Consider the following 18,321-nt stretch of genomic DNA (forward strand, 5'->3'; position numbering starts at 1 on the left):
GCCTCCTTTGAAAATGTGACTGTGATCGCGTGCTCTGCCGCCTCACATTTCCGGTTATTGGTCTTCATACAAAAATTTACGGAAATTTATTTAACATTCGAAGATATGACTGGCTTGTAATCGCACCTCTTGTTTTATTCTGATAAAAGAAGTGGAAAGATCTCTCCATAGTGTAAGGTATGTGGTGAGCAAGTTGTAATACACTGGTCTGCGTTTGTATGTATGGTTTTCGCAACCTGTGGTCGACAAGAACCTGATCCAGTCGTTGCATAACACGAGCGCAGTACAACTAGACTTCTTAGCACTTTTGCTGCGCAGTAAACATTCAAAACAGTTGTTTGAGTGGAACGAATTGTTGCACGTGTGCCATTTTATCGAAGAGGACCGACATTGTGCGCAAGTAGTTTTTATGCATATCTGACTGTCTTAGCGTAGGGTTGTGGCTTGGCCTGAAAGCTGTTAGAGGTGTAGAAGTTGTAAATTTGTAGCACATTTCAAGTCGCTTCGGTGTTCTGTCTGTTAAGTAGTGTCTATTGAGAGCTACAGCTCCCCATTCAGGAGCTATGCAGTGAATGATGTAGCAAACAGCGGAATATTCAAGTCTGCATTGCTAGAATAGCTTTACCTAGACTATATCATTAATAACAAGCTGATGCTTTTTTATTGAAACACTGCTTAGTTTTTTAACCTCTTAAATTTCATCGTACGTCTGTAAAGTGTCCTGGGATCATGAGCTCAAATTGAGTCAAGATCAGTTGCAATTTGTTGTCTGATTGCCTCCTTGTACTTGTAGTTCAATAACTAACTTTGTCTCCTAAGATACCTGTAGAAGACATTCCCAGATGATCCAGGGATGATAATTAGTGCATCAATTTCCTGTATGAGATACTTTGGTTTTGTGGGTGATAATTTAGCACACATCTTATTGTTAGTGGTGGTCCGTTTGTTCATTCACTCACCAGGAGTTGTTCATAATAATACAGTATAGCTATCCGTTATATTGTAGATGAATTGTGGTATAAAATATTTGATGCAACAATAGAGTGTGCATGTATAAACAGTTACAATTGCTTATCACCTTTGAACGATGGAATGGATCAATGTTGATTTTAAATGTGTGTCCATGAATTACGTGTATACCATCACATATTTGTCTATATGAACAGTTGTTCATGTATGAATATATACTTTGGATGAAGTTTTGTATGCCAGAATGGGATTGATTGCAGTTTGCTAGTCAAATCAAATGATATGCTTTTTCCTGTTGAGGCTTATAACAGAATAATACAGTGCAGTTAGATATTTTCTAAGTAGTTATTTAATATGATAATATACAGTGGCTTAAGGGACATCATATAGCCAGGCCAACTCATGCATGGCCAACAAGTGTCTTTTTGTTTAAGCATTATCCTATTTCTCTGAAGTTATTGGAATATTAAGATGCTGTATTATATAGTAGTAATTGCCTCTTTCATGCAACAACATACTTGGAGCAAGCTTTTATTTTCTAGACAGCTTGTTAATTTAGCCCCCTTGACAAGTCAGCATCACCTATTGATGTATAGTTGTTGTAGGTGAGGCTGTTTTGAGGTCATATCTTAACAAGGCATTTGTTGGCTGCCATTGTGTCTGTATTTGAGTGTTTATGTCATCCCTGGCAAAAAAATTGAATGAGATTCATTTGCTAATTGCTGGTCAACCCTTCAGTCTAAAGTAGTATCACTCTAGTGGGGCCCGCCCATACATTACTAGCATAGGTGATAATTGAGAATGTCATAAGCACCTTGGTAAATGTCTATGTATTAATTGGATTGCGTAGAGGTTTTGAAATACTTGCTGAAGGTGATAACCCGTTTTGCTAATTCATAGAGTTTTCAGTTGTGTTGTATACTAGCAGGTGTTTTTTTTGTGTGTGGTACATGAGTTGACATAGTCATCTCTCAATTTATCTTGACAGGTAGCTGATAATTGGTAATCTGATACTTGAATCTGTTACCACTCTATCTTATTATACTAACTAACTTGTTGGTGTACCACTAATAGATGATTTATTCTAAAGTGTTGTGAAGCCAAAGACTCTAGTGTGTTAGACTGATGTGTATATACTGTGGTTGGTTGTGTAGTCATAGAGTCTTGCACTCAATCCTTTTATCTTGTTGACAGTAGTTGTATATTTGGTAAAAAAGTTTAATGCTTTTGGTTAGGGAGTTTCATCCTGGGAGTTACAATAGCTTGGTAGTGTACTTTGAAAATGTCTGGATAGTGTAATTGACCAGTGGGATGTGTTGTAAGCTTAAACTAGTTGTGGATTTATTTACAAGAACATGAATTACAATAGCCCATTTTGTGTTTAGCATTGTGGTGGAAGAGTACTGGTGTGTGTCGTTAGGTAACAAGGCTTCTAGTCTTTTTATGTAATGTGTTTGTGTAGTCAGGTCAGCTTTTTTGGAGTTATTTAGTGGTGAACAGCATGTACTGTGACCTTCATCAATAGGTGATTTTATTGCCTGCCAGAAGGTGGGCAGACTGCTGAAGTGGTGCCACTGGCTACGTTTTGTGGGTTCACGCATGATTTTATATCATTTCATGTGGTGTATTTTAAATTGTAGAACTGTCGAAGATAGATCTGAAACATATATATGCCTCTGAACTGTATGACTGTATACTTATAGGGTTTTACGATTCGAAAAATTCTCTTGAAATAATAATGATTTACTGCTGATCTGATGACATTTAATACTGCCCAGTTCTAATGTGATGGTTTATCAAACTTGTTAACAAAATTACATTTTTACTATGCTTAAGGATCTTGGTATTGCAGTAATGCTAAGAAGTAAAGTATGCGTGATGCCCTTAAAGCAGATTATATTGCATCCGTGATACATGATATTTATTTTGTAAGTAATTACAGATTGTTGATATGGAAAGAAATTTGAGCGTGGTTTAATGTTGGATCGTATGTTGTTTATTTTGAATTCATACGATTTATAAATATCAATCTTGTACGCTGTAAAGTGTTTTACTAAACAGAACAGTGTAATGTTTCTCTTAATTGTTATTGACTGAAACTTAACTACTGTTGTGTTCTTAAGGGCTAGAATCGAGTCTTGCAGTAGTCAAAACTACCCCATGTAAAGCAGTTATTTTCAAGTTGTTTAATAAGGCGTAGCTCTGAATATAGCCCATAGCATTGCTGTCTTTTGGCTAAGCTCAAAACTAACTACTACACTGTAAACATTAAACACCCATGTTGGTAGGTAGCTCTAGTTGTCAAGCTTAGTTGACATAATTCTGCTCATTTGCTGGATGAGTTGAGATGTTAATGAACCGTAAAACAAAACATTATTATATATTCTATAGCCTAGTACATTTCTTGTAAAGTGGCTTAAATTTTTACCATATCTTACATTATAAATTAATATGCAGTAATGCGGAGTATAATTACACAGTATGTTGGGAATTGTAGTGATGCGTTTATTGTTATTATCGATGTGTTTTGTTAAGAATTGCAAGTATAGTGTGACAGAGACAGAGATTGGAGAGTCCCATTCAGTCTTTGCGAGTTGTGTAGACTGTTTGTTAATTGTAGATCTTTTAAAATTGGAATGTGGTAATATGAATGAATAAAATCAATTTTAAGTGCAGTAGGAGAAAATATTACATTGGCTATTATATTGGTCATACGCCTGTTGTTTCTGAGCACATATAAAATTTGAAATTTAAGCCATATATAGACTGGTCAATGTCTGTAGTGGCTTCTATTGATACCTGGTGATATAAGATTATAGTTGCTAGCTAGTACTAAAGACTGTGTGGTAATTATATTGTAGTAAATAATAAATTAATAGTTAAGATCTTGGCAACAACAATATCCAATATTTGGTCCTATCCAATATTTTACCCACTGTTTTGTTGTGCTTTGAATTAGTCAGTCCATTGGCGCAAGTGCTATACAAAAAAGTAGTCGTCAAGAGAGTGAACAAGATACGATCATAGCTCAAAAGTGCTGTATTTCATCTCGATCCTTTGTATGTTGTACATATTTATCGTATACTGTAGCATTTTGATCTTCCCACAGTATTTTTGTGAGTGGTGTATGACATGTCTCAGCAAATAAGAGACAAGTATGGCATTTAACTAACCTTGAGTGTCACATGTTGTCTCGATGAGTGTTATATTTAGACAGAAGTGGTTAAGAATATAGACAGATGATTAAGTGTTGGCAGTTAAGAGGATGATTTCATGTGCCAGCTGTACCCATTGCTTCAATAATAGCGAAAAATTGAGTTTTAGGTCCAGTCTCCATATGTGTTTGTCTATGAGCTTGCTCTGGTTATTTTAACATGTGGGAATTCTGCATATGGTCATGTGTGGTGATTGTTCCAGTGATTGCTGGCACAGTACTAATTATAGTGAGGTCATACCAGTGGAGGTACTAGAGTGATCTGTACGTAGTTGTGAGTGCTTAGCAACTGAAGGTTTTATCACTTGTGTTTAATTGGTTTTTACGTTTCATATGAAGTGACCTTTACATGTTACAGAGGGTAGCAATTTACAATGTCAGGTTTAGCCTGTAGTATGTTGTTTTTGCAATGTGTTGTCAGCAGTATATGGATGTCAACTAAATTCTGGGTAAAGGTGTCCAATAGTAGATTTCATTGTTTGTTTACCCTGTAATTCACTGTGTGAGACAGTAATGTGGTTGTCGTGGTTATTCAAGATCTCTTGGTTAAATGAATACTTTTGTATAATATAAACTAATGAAACATGTGTTTTTGTAGACTGATGTTGGTTACTGTGGTTATCTGTTTTAGGCATTGTACAGTTGAGGACTACTAATGGCTACTACTAAAGCCGGCCCCCGAAGTGGGATTCCTTCTCGTTTCGGCTATCCTGGTGGTGGAGGAGGAGGTGGTGGTCCTGGTACTAAAACTCCAACTACTAGTACTGCTAATGGAGGCTTGGTGCCTAACCACACCACCGGCAAGTCTCAGCTGGCATTTAATCCAAACAGAAAGCCAGCTTCTCCTCGAAGTGAGAATAATGATATATCACAGCAGCCAGTAAGACATAATGGACTACCGGATCATTTACCTATCAAGGGTGATGTGTATATTAAGTTACCAAACTCCACTCCCAACAGTAGACTGAGTAGCCCCATCAATACTACTGGGGTCTCAGGGTTACCACCACCTAAGGATAAAATGTCAGGTGGTAGTAAACTACAGTATTCATCACCTCTCAATGATATTGCCAAACGAAGGGAACAATCTGCATCCCCAAAAACTGTGATTGGTGATCAAGAACCAACATCTGATCTACCTGGACACCTTGGATCATTAGCATTAGCAGATAAGAAGAGACACTCCAGTGACAGCTCTGTAAACAGGTACAAAGTAAAGCAGGTTATTCCAAGTCCTCTACGTGAGTCCAACAAACTTGATTCAAATCATCAGAGTACTGCAGCAAAGCCCCGCAGGGGTAATAGCCCTCATTCAGCTTTATTGAAACATGACAACTTGAAAAGTGACTCACCCATCCCAGCTCCAGGGAAGGTTGATAATAGACAGATGTTATCAGAGAAGCACAACAGACTGTCCAGTGGTAGTTCAGGCAGCGATGATGCAGTGGTACCGTCTGCTTTTCAAAAGTTACCAACTAGAGCTGAGTCAATGAGAGCTCCAAGTAACCAGAAAATTACTGGAATTCCACGAGCATTTTCCCCACCACCTAAGACAACTACAGACGAGGTGGATATCCCTAAATCAAAGATAAAACCACAACACCATGTTCTCCCAATGTCATCCAGTGCACAAATGAAGCCAGATAATAATAATTCTACTCAAGTACAGAGAAGTTTGCTACCAAGATCTAATCCTGGTCAAACCAGTATGTTGCCACATGGCCGTGCAACTTCACCTCCTCATGTTAAACCAAATATGCTGCCAAGAGTAATCAAAATGAAGAACTCTAATCTTAGACAACCAGAAGACTCGCATGATTCAAGAAAAGATGATTCTCCTATGTCTGAACACAATAAGTTTGTAGCTGCTGTTAATGGTGATGCCTATGATAGACATAATTATCAGTTTAGACGTGGTTCATTGTCGACTACTGCATCACAAACTAAGCCTGAAAACACAGCCATCTATGGCCGCTCTGCATCAATTCCCAGTGACATTCAGCCACCACCAGCACTAGTGAAAACTAATTTGTTGGAAGAAGCAAATGATACTGACTCATATATTAGTGAGACGGGTAGCGAATCAACTGCTGCTACAGTTGTGTTGGGGAAGAAAAGTAGCATTGCTGACCTCAGCTCTCTTGACTCTTCTTCACCGTCATCGGTGTCACAATCTTCTGATACTAGTAAATTTCCAGAATTATCTCCGCCACTCAATCCTGATGAGTTTCCAGCTTATTTTTCACATGACTCCAAGGTTCTCGGCAAACTACAACATATGGGATTCAATACTGGCGGTGATGATAGAAGTGCTACACCAAAAGTCTCACAAAGAAACACAATCACACAACAACAACCAAACTCTTCACTTGTTTACTCTGAAGAAGATGTTGCAACTGCCCTTGATGATATAGTGATGCAGTCTGATAAAACTAGAGTGAGTGTTAGTAGTACTTCAGACAGTAGCCATTACAATAACCACACTGGTGTACCACATACTAGAAATACAGATGCTAAAGCTGGTGTCTACTCCAGAGAGGCTGACATTACCCGAGATTCTTCCAGCAAGACAATGTCATTGCCTACTGCTGCTAGGTATGATGGACTAAGCAGGTTTGCAATGAAAAAGGATAAACCTGGAAAAATATCAGAACAAAGAGTTAGTCCGGAGCGTGCGGTAGAATCAAGTGGGAAATCTGGACGTGACTTTTCCTATCCCAAGAAAGGTCTACAGGGTGGAAGTTTCTTGTCAGGAAAACGAGAGAGAAATAAAACAATAGCTTTTTCAAAGGAATTTCTTAGAGAAAACAAACCAGGCGATGACAGAGGCTTAATGAAGCCAATGAGTAGTGGACTGAAATACAATCCTTCTGGTTTGTCCGAGCAGAATTTAGCATCAGCTGGCAAAATGGATATTGCCCAGCTTCACTCCAATCTCAAACTACGAGCGTTCTCTCCACCCCATACCAGTTTTTATTCAACTACAAGTGGCCTTGATTCTAAGAGGGATGGAAAATCTAGCTTTGACACATCACGTAAAAAGATGCAATTAAAAAAGCCAACAGAAAGCAGCAACCCTGATATCAGTAAAGAGAAAGAATCTATTCCCATTAAACCTGTTAGGTCTGACATGAAAATAATGGACTACACGTCTTCTCCAGCTCTCAAGTTAAAGTCCCCTCCACACTCAGTGTTCAAGTTTCCACAGAGTGGTGGGTCAGCCAGCCAGCCTGATGAAACAACTACTAGACGACAGGTCAGATCTCCTGTTCGACAGTCGATGATTCCCAGCCCAGTGTCACCAACGTCTCCAATTAACTTTGATAAGACCTTTCCCAGTAAACCAACAAGTAGTGGTTATGATTTTAGGCTGGAGCAATCAGGAAGTCCTCCAAAGTTGACCCAGGGGTTACTGAGACACCACAATGTGCCTAATCCTCAATCCAGGAAGTCTTTTGGGGTTGGGGATGGTGCATATTTGTGTACAACTGATTGTTGCCAGGGGAGGGCAAAATCGTTAAGCCCAGTTCAAATCCAAGAAGACACATATCGCCAAGCCCATACAAAGACCACCAGTCCTAGCACTGCTAGTACTCCTGGAAGGACCAACTCTTTTAGAAAAGTTGATCTCAGTGCATATGATAGTTCAAGTAAGACACCTGTGTTAAACAAGCCCATCTCAAGCAGAGCTAGCAAGACCACCAATGTGTTGCTGTCACCAGTGGAAACTGCAGTGAATGGTGAGACCCTTAAAAATGAAGCTGTCACCAGTAATGTTGTAGACAGCAGTGTTGGGGGGTCCTCAATTGAAGTTGAATCAGTAGGAATGCTTCAATCTGATTTACCACATGCCATGAATGATGTGCAGAGGGTAGAAATTTGTGAGCTAAGAAAAAACCACAAGTTGGGTAACACATTAGCTGCTCATGGCTCAAGTAATGATCACTTGCCAACTCAAAGTGACCATCCACCAGCTAAACAAACAACAATGCCTGATCATGCTCCACTGAACAATGCAGTTATTGATAACGTGGCCAGTGGTGTTGACAATATGGGAAGCCATGTTGGTGCTGTTCCATCTGTCAACACACACTCCAGCATGGACAGAAGCCAGGAGGGTGAAACAGTTGGGGAAACCTCACATCAACAGGAAGCTCCATTGGTTAGTTCATCACAATGTGTGACTGAACCTTCTGTTCAACAAGAAGGTGATTTGACCAGGGATGCTGATATCCTTTCAAATATTATAAAGCAGCTGTCACCAGAGTCTGAAGCTGTTGGGCAAGCTGATACTCAGTCAGATGACAGGAGTGATGTCTCGTCACACACGTCACAAGTATCAGATCGCAGTAGAGCATCAAACTTTTCATTTAGACTAAAGCCTTATATGCCAGCTCATGTGATTGCAGAGGAGTCATACTTAGAGCAAAGAAAACGTGAATCTCTTAGTGGGACTGACAGACTTTCTGAGATGGCAAGCACAGAGATTCAGGAAGTGAAAAGGTTGACACCTGAAATGCAACGTAGAGTGGTACCAACTAAGAAAACAGAATTAGATAAACCATCACTCAGGTTTCAAAGTGATCCTAATCTCGATTTGCGAAGGTCTGATAGTAGAAGCCCTCCTTTCCTTGAACGGTACACACCAGAAAATCAATTCCGAGATCCTGAGGTGTGTGTGTATGTATGTATGTGTGTGTATCTGAAAGTGTTAGTCTGTGTGTGGGTGCGTAGGTATGCCTATGTATGTGCACACGTGTCGTACCTGTTTTGACTTGTCAGTAATCTGAGCAGTGTGCTATACATGTTTGTGTACTTGCAGAATGAATCGTGTTCAAAATCTATGTCTAAATTTGCAATAACAAAAACTCATTTTCAATTGACAGTTTTCTAGATAACCTGAAGCCTATCATGACCAGTCTAACATCTGTGTGATAAGAAAGAAGAGTAAATAGTGTTATGTGTTTGTTGTATGTCACTATCATTTTGCCCCGATCATTTGGATTGACCACTTGTAATTTAGAATGTGGTCAAGAAAAAATACCGAGTTGTGTTTAGCAGCACATGAGTGTGTGTCTATAGCGACACACAAATAGTAAAGCACTGTTAAGTGATCCCAATGTGTCCATCCATATTATTTGTAAAATAGTGTATGCATTTTTTCACAATTGCAGCCATCTGTGTAGCAATTACAACAGCCAAAAAATGTCAATTACTGATGGAACAACAGAAACGTAGTTAGCATGTGCTTATTTATAGTTTATGGTGCAGATCATTTTTTTGCCATAACTGATTTCTGTACATACGCAGGCGTTAGATGTTATAGTTATGTGCAGTCGTGTATGTTAAAGTGCTAATTACCATATCCAATTCTATCCCCAAATGTTGGTAAAGTTGTACTTATATAGGACATGGTTGTGTGTAGAGAGTTTGGGTGTGAGAGCTTTTCATATGCACTATTTACTATAATCCCTCTTGATGAATGTTTAATAGACATTACTAGGCGTAATGACTCCTTAAAGTGTAACATATAATGTGAGGTATGTGTGGTATACTGTCATCAAGTGGTTCACTGCTACAATATCTTCTAAAGTATTTCATTGTAATGACTACTCAGTTTTTACTATATTCCTGATATTTAGTGGGGCTTGCTAGTTTAGTAAGGTGAACGCTTCCACAGTGCACTGTGTGATGTAACCATACCTCATGTGTCATTCTCTATTGTAATAGGATGAGTCAGTGACCATTATCATATACAACTACCTGCTCAGTAGACATTGTTTACACATGTAGTTTAGGTCATATGACACCCTGCAGTGAAAGCTTTATACAATGTAAAATAGCACTGCACATATGGTAGTGTGTGTCTCACTGTGTACATTGAACAATAGTTTTCATCATGTAGCCAGCACATTTGACAATAGTCATGTCCATGTTTTGTACTTACATAGCTGCAAGAACTTCGCAAACTAATTTCTTCATACGACAAACAAGTTAACCAAATGAAGTCTGAAATTGACTACAAGGTATGTGAAATAGTTAACAAGGAAATTTGAAGTTACTTAACTCTTGTTACAACAATTGAGGCATGTACATGTGATGAACTGGTGGTTTTTCTTTCGTGTGACAGTTTTTTGTACTATTTTATCAATTTGCTGTACTTCATTGTAGAACAAGCTGTTGGTGTCTTATCAGAGAAACATGTCGGAAATGAACACCAAGTTACAGGCATTGTCTGCTAATCTAGAAGACAAGGTACATGCACATGTGTGAAATTTTAGTTCATCAATAGCTATTGGTGGTGGTATTCTAACTAGTGAGTGAGTGCATGTTATTCTAACTATGTTCACTAGTTAATGTCAATTTGTTGCTATTGCTACTAATACTACTACTATAGAATGCTGAGATTATACAGCTACAAGAAGATAAAGAAAAATGGCCATCCAATAAAAGAAGTAGTAGAAAGAAGACAGAGGATGGTGGTGTGCTATCTGATGGTTACTTGTCTGATACTGGTATGGATCACTCTAACTCTTCCTCTAAGAAAAAGAAGCGACCATGGAGGGTGAGCAACGTATAACCGATTATTAAGTTTTGATATAATTTATCAGTTTTTTGTTTTTTTAATGTGTACATTACAAGTACACACGATTACAGTCCAATTAACAGCTGTTGCTAGAGCACATTTTTGTTATTCATTAGAAGCTCAAGTGTAGAATGTTATGCATGACCAAGTGTATATTATTTTGTTATTAGGAATATTAATGTAGCATGGCAGGTGTGAATGAAAAGCATTCTAACAATGTTCTTTAATTGTATTATTATGGTGTGTTTATTTGTAGCATATTTCTCTGCGGCGCAAAAGAAACCTAGCTGAGCCAGTGATTTCCCCGCAAGTACCACGTAGACACAGCGAAGACCATGAGCAAGGACCACCAAGCTCTAACAGTGGTGAACGTGGAAGGCTAATCAGTCAATTAATGTCACTAAGAGTAAGTATTTAACACAGACTCATATTGAACTAAATTGTGGAATTTGTTCTTGTATTTATGTGTGTCTGTGGTTTATACAGGAAGATCTTAACTTACTGAAAACTGAAAATTCACTTCTCAAGAGTCCCGGTGGCACCTCAACAATCAGATTTTCACATTCAGTGCAGAGTTTAACTAATTCAATAATTCCTTGTGTCCCAGAACCCTTACTGGTCGAAGTCAAACCAATACAAGGTCAGTATAACAAACATTATCTTTGCAATGACTAGTGTACAATATTATATCACCGTATATAGCTGGATGTGTGCAAAATATAAAATTGTGTTACATATTTGAGAGTCCATCGTTCCATTGTGTAGTTCATGTTGATTATTCTGGTGGAGTCAAAGTAGCAGTTACCGTACAAGTCGGATCAAGTGGGAACAAAGCACAAGTATGAGATCGGTATTGTGTACATACTATTGCATATCATTGAGTTACAATTCACAAATAATTTCTTCATTGAGTTTTGCACAGTATCCAAACAAACAGAGGCTGTATGTATGTAATTTTGTACACACATTCAAACTTTACTTTTGGATACCTTTGTGAGTACATATTTGCCAACTGAATGGGAGAAATTACTTTATTTGTGAATTACACTGAAAATCTTTTACATTTTGTTGTAGAGTATTTAAGCATGAAGTGGGTATGACATGTTATATACATCACTATGGGTTTTTTACAACTTAATTCTTATGATATTCAAATTAATGGTACTAAGTTGCTTCTGTTTGGCTGGCATGGCACATTCAAATTACAACACTAGTTACAGAATCTGTGTAAAGGCTATGTAATGACTTCCCCTATCACTGGTGACATGTATACTCTACCCACTTGGTGATCTCATAATATAGCTACACATATTGCTACATGGTTAGTATTAATTGTTATGTTATATAGGACCACGTATTGTTGGGAGTTGTTCGAGTTAGTCCAGATTGTAACTGGCCAACCATGGACCAGAAAATATATGCTATCCTAGAGGTAATTTTTGTATGGTAGTAATTCACTGTGATTTGATAGTTATTTCTAGCAGCCACAATTAAATTGTATTCTATAGTACGTGATTGTGTGAGTCATTGATGCAATGAAGTAGGTGCAATCCTGGTTTAAATAAAATTTTTTACTGTGTAGAATAGTTACCTCTCCTGGCTGTCTACCTACTACAATGTATAACCAGCTTCCCTAATAGTTAGACAGACTATAAGTTATGCAAATTAGCTGCTATAGTGAGAGGATCTATTCATGTGACTACTTGGTAGTAGATCATGTATGGGATCATCACCGTAAATGTTTAGTGCAGTGACATTTTTAATTACACAAGGAGTTAGCTAGATTTTCTATTTGGCTTGCACGATACCTTAATAAAAATTGAGCTGCCTCCATTTTTGTCCATAAATGGACTGAACATTCTATTGTGAAAATGATGTTGTGCCAGTGTTAGATACAAAGCAATACAACTTGCAATAACCACATATATATATATATTTTTGCACTAGCAATCTGTCTACCCTAGTCTGGTGATAATTTGCAAAAGCTTTAAAACATTTTACGCTTACCTAGTTCAGTACCATTATTGGCTAGCTAGCCTCGTAGCTATAGCCACACAGGTAGCTAGCCTTTCATGCATCAGTTAACTGTATAGGTGATGTCACCTTGTCCATAGCATTTTTTTAAGAATTTGCTTTTATTTTTTATAAATATGTGACAAGTCAAATGACTAAAATTTTATGCTACAAAACAATTTTAGCGTAATATCTGGTGTCTTATTTATCTCCATTGATAGCATCACTTGTGTACAGTGGACCCTGAGGAGAAACTTGGTCTTAGCACAGATAGTATACTATACTATACCATGCAAAATTCTATAAAGAGGATGCCAGGTAAGTCAATGCTATGTACAGTACACATACTGTAATTATATTTTGTTCATTGTCAAACAATATAGGCAGCTCTGCTGTCCCCACGACTTCACCGTTTTATGCTCTGGGTAAAAGCATGACCATTAATGTCATCTTGAAAGGTATGTAACTATTGGTACTTGGTAGTGTAATATTTATCACACATTTAACCCATCACATGCCATCAAGTAAATATTATGGGTGATTATGTGGTGTTGATATGTAGCCATTTGATGTTTAAAGTAGTGTTAATTTAAGTGTAAAATGTTCGTAATGAGAATAATTGTAGCATACAAAATATTTGAGCTAACTGATTCTTTCACTGCAGGTGCTAGTCAAGGCTCGTGTGATGTCCTTGCCTATCATGTATTAATAAATGCTAAGACTCTACAGGTATGCAAATAGTGTGTGTATATTAGGCTTATGCACTGAGAGCCTCACAGCCACCGCCACTACTGCGCATGTGTGTCTTGTTACAGAGCTATGTTGGTTTACTGTTGGAGACCAAATGTCTTGTTCTGATGGGAACCAAGGGATCTTGCAAGAGCAGTGTAGCTAACTATTTAGGAAAACACTTGGTGTTCAGGATGGGTGATCAGGATGAAGGTCGTATTGTTACCTTTAATGTGGCCATTGACGGACATGAGGTATTTAAAGAGTCTCACTAATAGAGATTATTAACAACTTGTGTTACTCCAATAGAAAGTGATTGACTGTTTAAGGAATGATGTGGCCACTAGTACTGAACAAACTGTTCTAGTATTAGATGATGTATCAGAGTATGATAATCTGGAGCGTATTCTAAGTGCTTCTGCACTACTACATCAAAGACCGTACATTATTGCAGTGTTCTCTTCTGGTCTTATCAAGGGAAATTCACTTCATCATTTACTCTTCAACCACCAAGTCAGGTACTGTGTTACTTTAAGTAAATAATCTTGTTTGTTAAGTATGTGATTTGTTTGTCCAGGGTGGTGACATGTAGTCCTGATACTGAACCTATTAAGAATGTATTGGCTCGATCACTAAGAAAGAATGTACTATGTTTGAAAAACCAGAGCAGGTATCTTGTCTGTCATTCAGTATGTTTTTGTTGTGTGTATCAATTTTTGAGATAGAAATTCTATATCAGATCAAAGGTTGAATATCCCCAGTTAGCTGCGAGAGTTGTTTCGATACTAGTAAAAGGTCGTAGGTGGGATAGAAGAAGCCTGTAATTTTACCAACAATACTACATGAGCCAGAAGTGAAATAATGAGCATGTAATATTGAAACTGACAACAGAGAAGCCCACATAGTGATAGTTAAATGATGAGATATTGATAGTTTACCCACACTTTAATGAAGCCAGGTCAAATGTACTGTTAAAGCCATATGGGCTACAGATGTGGAACATGTTGTTTTAATGAACTTAGAAGGATTGGTGTAAATTGCTATGATATTACTTGTATTGTTCTATTGCAGCTCAACTGATCCACTTTTGGACACAATTGCTGCATGGTTACCAACCCTATTGATACATCTTGACAACTTTATTGCCAAGTTTCATTTTGGATCTCTGTCATTAGGTTTGTCATTCATAAATCATGGCAATGATTTATTCACTTCTAATACAGGTCCTCGAGTGTTTTTAAACTGTCCATTAAATAGTTCACCAAATCTCATAGAAACATGGTTTATTAACTTATGGAATCACTTCATTATACCTTACCTAACTGCTACCACCCTCGATGGCATTAAGGTGTGTACGTGACACATTGTACATTTGTCTGTATGTAATGTGTGCACTTGTGTTGTAACTTAGGAACACACAAGTGGTGTTAAATAATGTTAGTGTTTCTGGTTGATGTTAATAGGATTGTTAAAATCCCACTGAAGGTCTGCACATATATACACTTTTTTACTATGTTTCGTTGTAGATACATATGGCCCGTCTGTTGGTTTGATATTTCATGTAATCTACAACCATATAATATACTGTGAGACACTTGTAATCATACACACATTACACTGAATATTGTTAGTATCTGTACTATATAGTCGTATCATATTACACTGTGCACACTCTGTTAACTAATGGTATACTTGTCACATCGACTATTAGTAGTAGGTCCCCCTGATGTCTACAGATTGACAAATTATTAGTTAACAAGATGGTTTTATGTCTGTACCTACACACGCTAACGCACCTACACCCACACACACATACACACACACCGTCTTGGACCTACGTGCATATACAGACAATGGGCAGGCTTTGTTAGATGCTATTAAATTGAAATGTATGGTGGCAGCAGGGAAACTTCCTGTATGCATTAGCTACTAAGAAACTCAAATGTACTTCATTGTCCGTAAAGAACAGTTATGTGGAAGATATTACAAGTTTGCTAATTTATTTATGGGTAAACAGCACAACTGTGCACAGGGTGTCAAAGAGTACAAATAATACTCAAAGCATTGTTTGCACTGTTGCATAAAGAAATAATTAACATGGTCTTGAGATTAACATATCACTCAGCTTTGCCTTGTTCTGTATTGGTCTCTCAAACACATCCACTCGTGCTTTATTTTTATATAATAATGGAGTACTACATAGCACAAATAAGTGCACTCTAGTTTCTAGAGAGAACGTAAATTTGTTTAGTGCTGTCCCTTTAATGTGTGGGTTCCTGTGGTATAATGTTATCACCTTTATTATCACTTTGTGACTGGTTATTATATGGAACTTGAGATGTTAGTATGTGCGTGTGTTTCACCCATTGTTGAACGTTAAGCAACTTGTCACATCTTATAGGACCAGGAAAGTCTCTTAACATTATGTGGCTAAATAACAAGTGATAAGCACTGCTTAAGGTCAACAACATTCATGATAGCATAGTGATGGGTACATGGGTATCCTTGATGATGGTCTTCATGTGGGGATCCATCTGAGTCTTGTGTTCATAATAATAATAATACTATACAGAAACCATTGCTATTTTGTTTGAAGTGGCATCATAAGTAAATCTTCATTCAACTTTTCTACCCTTGTGTTACACTTTATGTACAGTGTATATACCTTGTATGATTTCATGGGTTCATCTTCATAACAGTTGTTGTAGAGTGTTCTATTGTGTTATAGTACATGTGTAGCTGGTGATAACATCTTGTTTGTACCATTTAGCAATATAGCGTAGATAGTAAAGTGGAATGGATTGATGTAAGAGACTGGGTACTGGACACTTACCCATGGAAGAACTCTTCAGACATGAAGAACTTGAATACGGTTACCAGAGAAGATGTAGGATTCGTTCAAGGTAATTAGTTTGTTGTCAGGTGTAATTGTCATGTCTTTGAAATTATTAACTTAGTAACCATAGAGTTCCATTGAAATATGTATGTGTATGATACTGGCATGGAATTGCTAAATCTTACACATTATCTTTTCAAGGTCTATATACGGTACTGTTCAAACGCAATGTCGTCAAAACAAGATGAATACTTGCAAGCAAAACGGGTGTTATGCTCCTTAATTAGCGAGTTTTAATTGCTTGCACTCTAGCGAGACGACATTACATTTGAGTGGTACCGTAATAATATAGGATCCCCAATAGAACATACACTATAATATTCAGATGTATTAAGTCATTTATAAACTGTTTATTTGTTTCCGATAGCTTTGAGACAACAGAAACAGTCGTCTCCTTTAAGTGCAGGATCACAGCAAAGTCTTCAGGATAGTGGTAAACCAAGTTATCAGTCAACTGAAGAACTACCTATAACTAATCCATTGCATGGTAGCAAAATGGAGTCTATGTTGTAACTATATAACTGTGCTGCTTTTTGTACTATGACTATCCCCACTGCATCTGTAATATATACAGCCCTCTATGTTATTATTAATGGTTTTGTACAGGATCTCTGATCTGATTTTATATGTGTACATAGTAAATTGTACCACTAAAATTTGATGTGTATTTGTTACCTTCATAGTGTGTTTTGTTTGTAATCAATTTGAATCTCTCGTCAATGATTATTATTATTAAATGATAAATTTAATGAGGTGTTGCATAGCCAAGGGATATTAGTCTCACATGACCAGACTGCTTTTTCTTTCCATGAAAGAAGCAGTCTTCTTAGGCCAGTATTAGGTCAGTGTGTATGCGATGTTTGAATGTGTTGTGGTAAGTCAGCTATAGGTTTTCATAAGAGAACATTAATTTTAATAATTATGTAAAACATTTCTCTATTACTAATATTTTAGTCATACAATATTAGGCTTGTACCAATTAAGGTGGCATAATTCAAACATGATTTGGTAGCAAAAGCATTATGCAGAATAATTAGTTTCAAGATGTTAAATTAAAATGTGCAATGTGTGTGCCAAACATACAGTAAAACATGGCAGTATTACTGCATTTTGATGTGTTATGTTTTTATTTTACTGTTCCTTGGTACTCTAATGTAGAGCAGTCACTTACTCTAATACAACAGTCAGGAGCTGATATGCTCAATAATAATAATAGGCTTGATTTTTGAGCACGGTTAAAAGTATAACAGTTTTTTGAAGCATAATTGGTAAATCTGTGTGGTCATGCATGCACCAGCTAGCAATTCAATTCTTGTATTGTTTTCATTGTGTCAGTTTGCATCATCATCAGTTGACTGTTTTAATGACATCATCTGTTGACTGTATAACTTGAAGCTTTTGTACTACATTATCAGTGTTGGGAGTAACACTTTACATAATATTATTACTTTTGTGGTGACAAAGTATTATAATGAAATACACTATAAAAACAGGTAATATAACTCAAGTTATTTTACTTACAAATGTAACGCGTTACCTAAGTAATATAGTTACTGTAACGAATCTAATATTATGTAAAGTAATGAAGTTACTAATCTCGTTAGTAATCCACTGAATAACACCTAGCCACAACGAAGTAACGAAACCTACTGAATGAGGCTTATTCACCAGCTTCTTACTTATAACCAAGATTTGCACATTGTCCAACAACGCAAACATGTCACGTGATAAGGTGGTGGTTTCACACGTGACAGCTTAAGACTGTGGACACAAAGTAATATAATATGTAATATTATTAATAGTTACTTTATTTTATTGGTAATATGTAACTGTAACTAAATAGTTCTGTTGCAAGTAATATGTAACTAGTTACTTTTACAAAGTAACTTGCCCAACACTGTACATTATTAAGTG

At 37.1% G+C, this 18,321-nt stretch overlaps 1 protein-coding gene across 1 annotated transcript; it reads left to right on the forward strand.

The window, feature by feature from the left end:
• The first annotated feature begins 69 nt into the window (after positions 1 to 69).
• Positions 70 to 17,127, forward strand: LOC136261988 (neuron navigator 3-like). Its single transcript, XM_066056099.1, has 19 exons — positions 70 to 177; positions 4,815 to 8,855; positions 10,135 to 10,209; positions 10,355 to 10,438; positions 10,581 to 10,748; positions 11,026 to 11,175; positions 11,256 to 11,409; positions 11,535 to 11,608; positions 12,118 to 12,201; positions 13,004 to 13,100; positions 13,166 to 13,240; positions 13,447 to 13,511; positions 13,598 to 13,765; positions 13,821 to 14,029; positions 14,089 to 14,181; positions 14,583 to 14,686; positions 14,735 to 14,859; positions 16,282 to 16,414; positions 16,775 to 17,127. The coding sequence occupies exons 2-19, from the start codon at positions 4,839 to 4,841 to the stop codon at positions 16,918 to 16,920; spliced, it is 6,021 nt and encodes a 2,006-aa protein (XP_065912171.1). The 5' UTR covers positions 70 to 177; positions 4,815 to 4,838; the 3' UTR covers positions 16,921 to 17,127.
• The last annotated feature ends 1,194 nt before the right edge of the window (positions 17,128 to 18,321 follow it).

The sequence above is a fragment of the Dysidea avara genome, chromosome 7, assembly GCF_963678975.1.
Source record: "Dysidea avara chromosome 7, odDysAvar1.4, whole genome shotgun sequence".
NCBI classification, from domain to species: domain Eukaryota; kingdom Metazoa; phylum Porifera; class Demospongiae; order Dictyoceratida; family Dysideidae; genus Dysidea; species Dysidea avara.

Coding starts and splice junctions, on each gene's coding strand:
- LOC136261988 (XM_066056099.1), top strand. CDS start 4,839: ATGGCTACTACTAAAGCCGGCCCCCGAAGTGGGATTCCTTCTCGTTTC. Junction 8,856..10,134: donor ATCAATTCCGAGATCCTGAG/GTGTGTGTGTAT, acceptor GTACTTACATAG/CTGCAAGAACTTCGCAAACT. Junction 14,687..14,734: donor TTTTGGATCTCTGTCATTAG/GTTTGTCATTCA, acceptor CTTCTAATACAG/GTCCTCGAGTGTTTTTAAAC.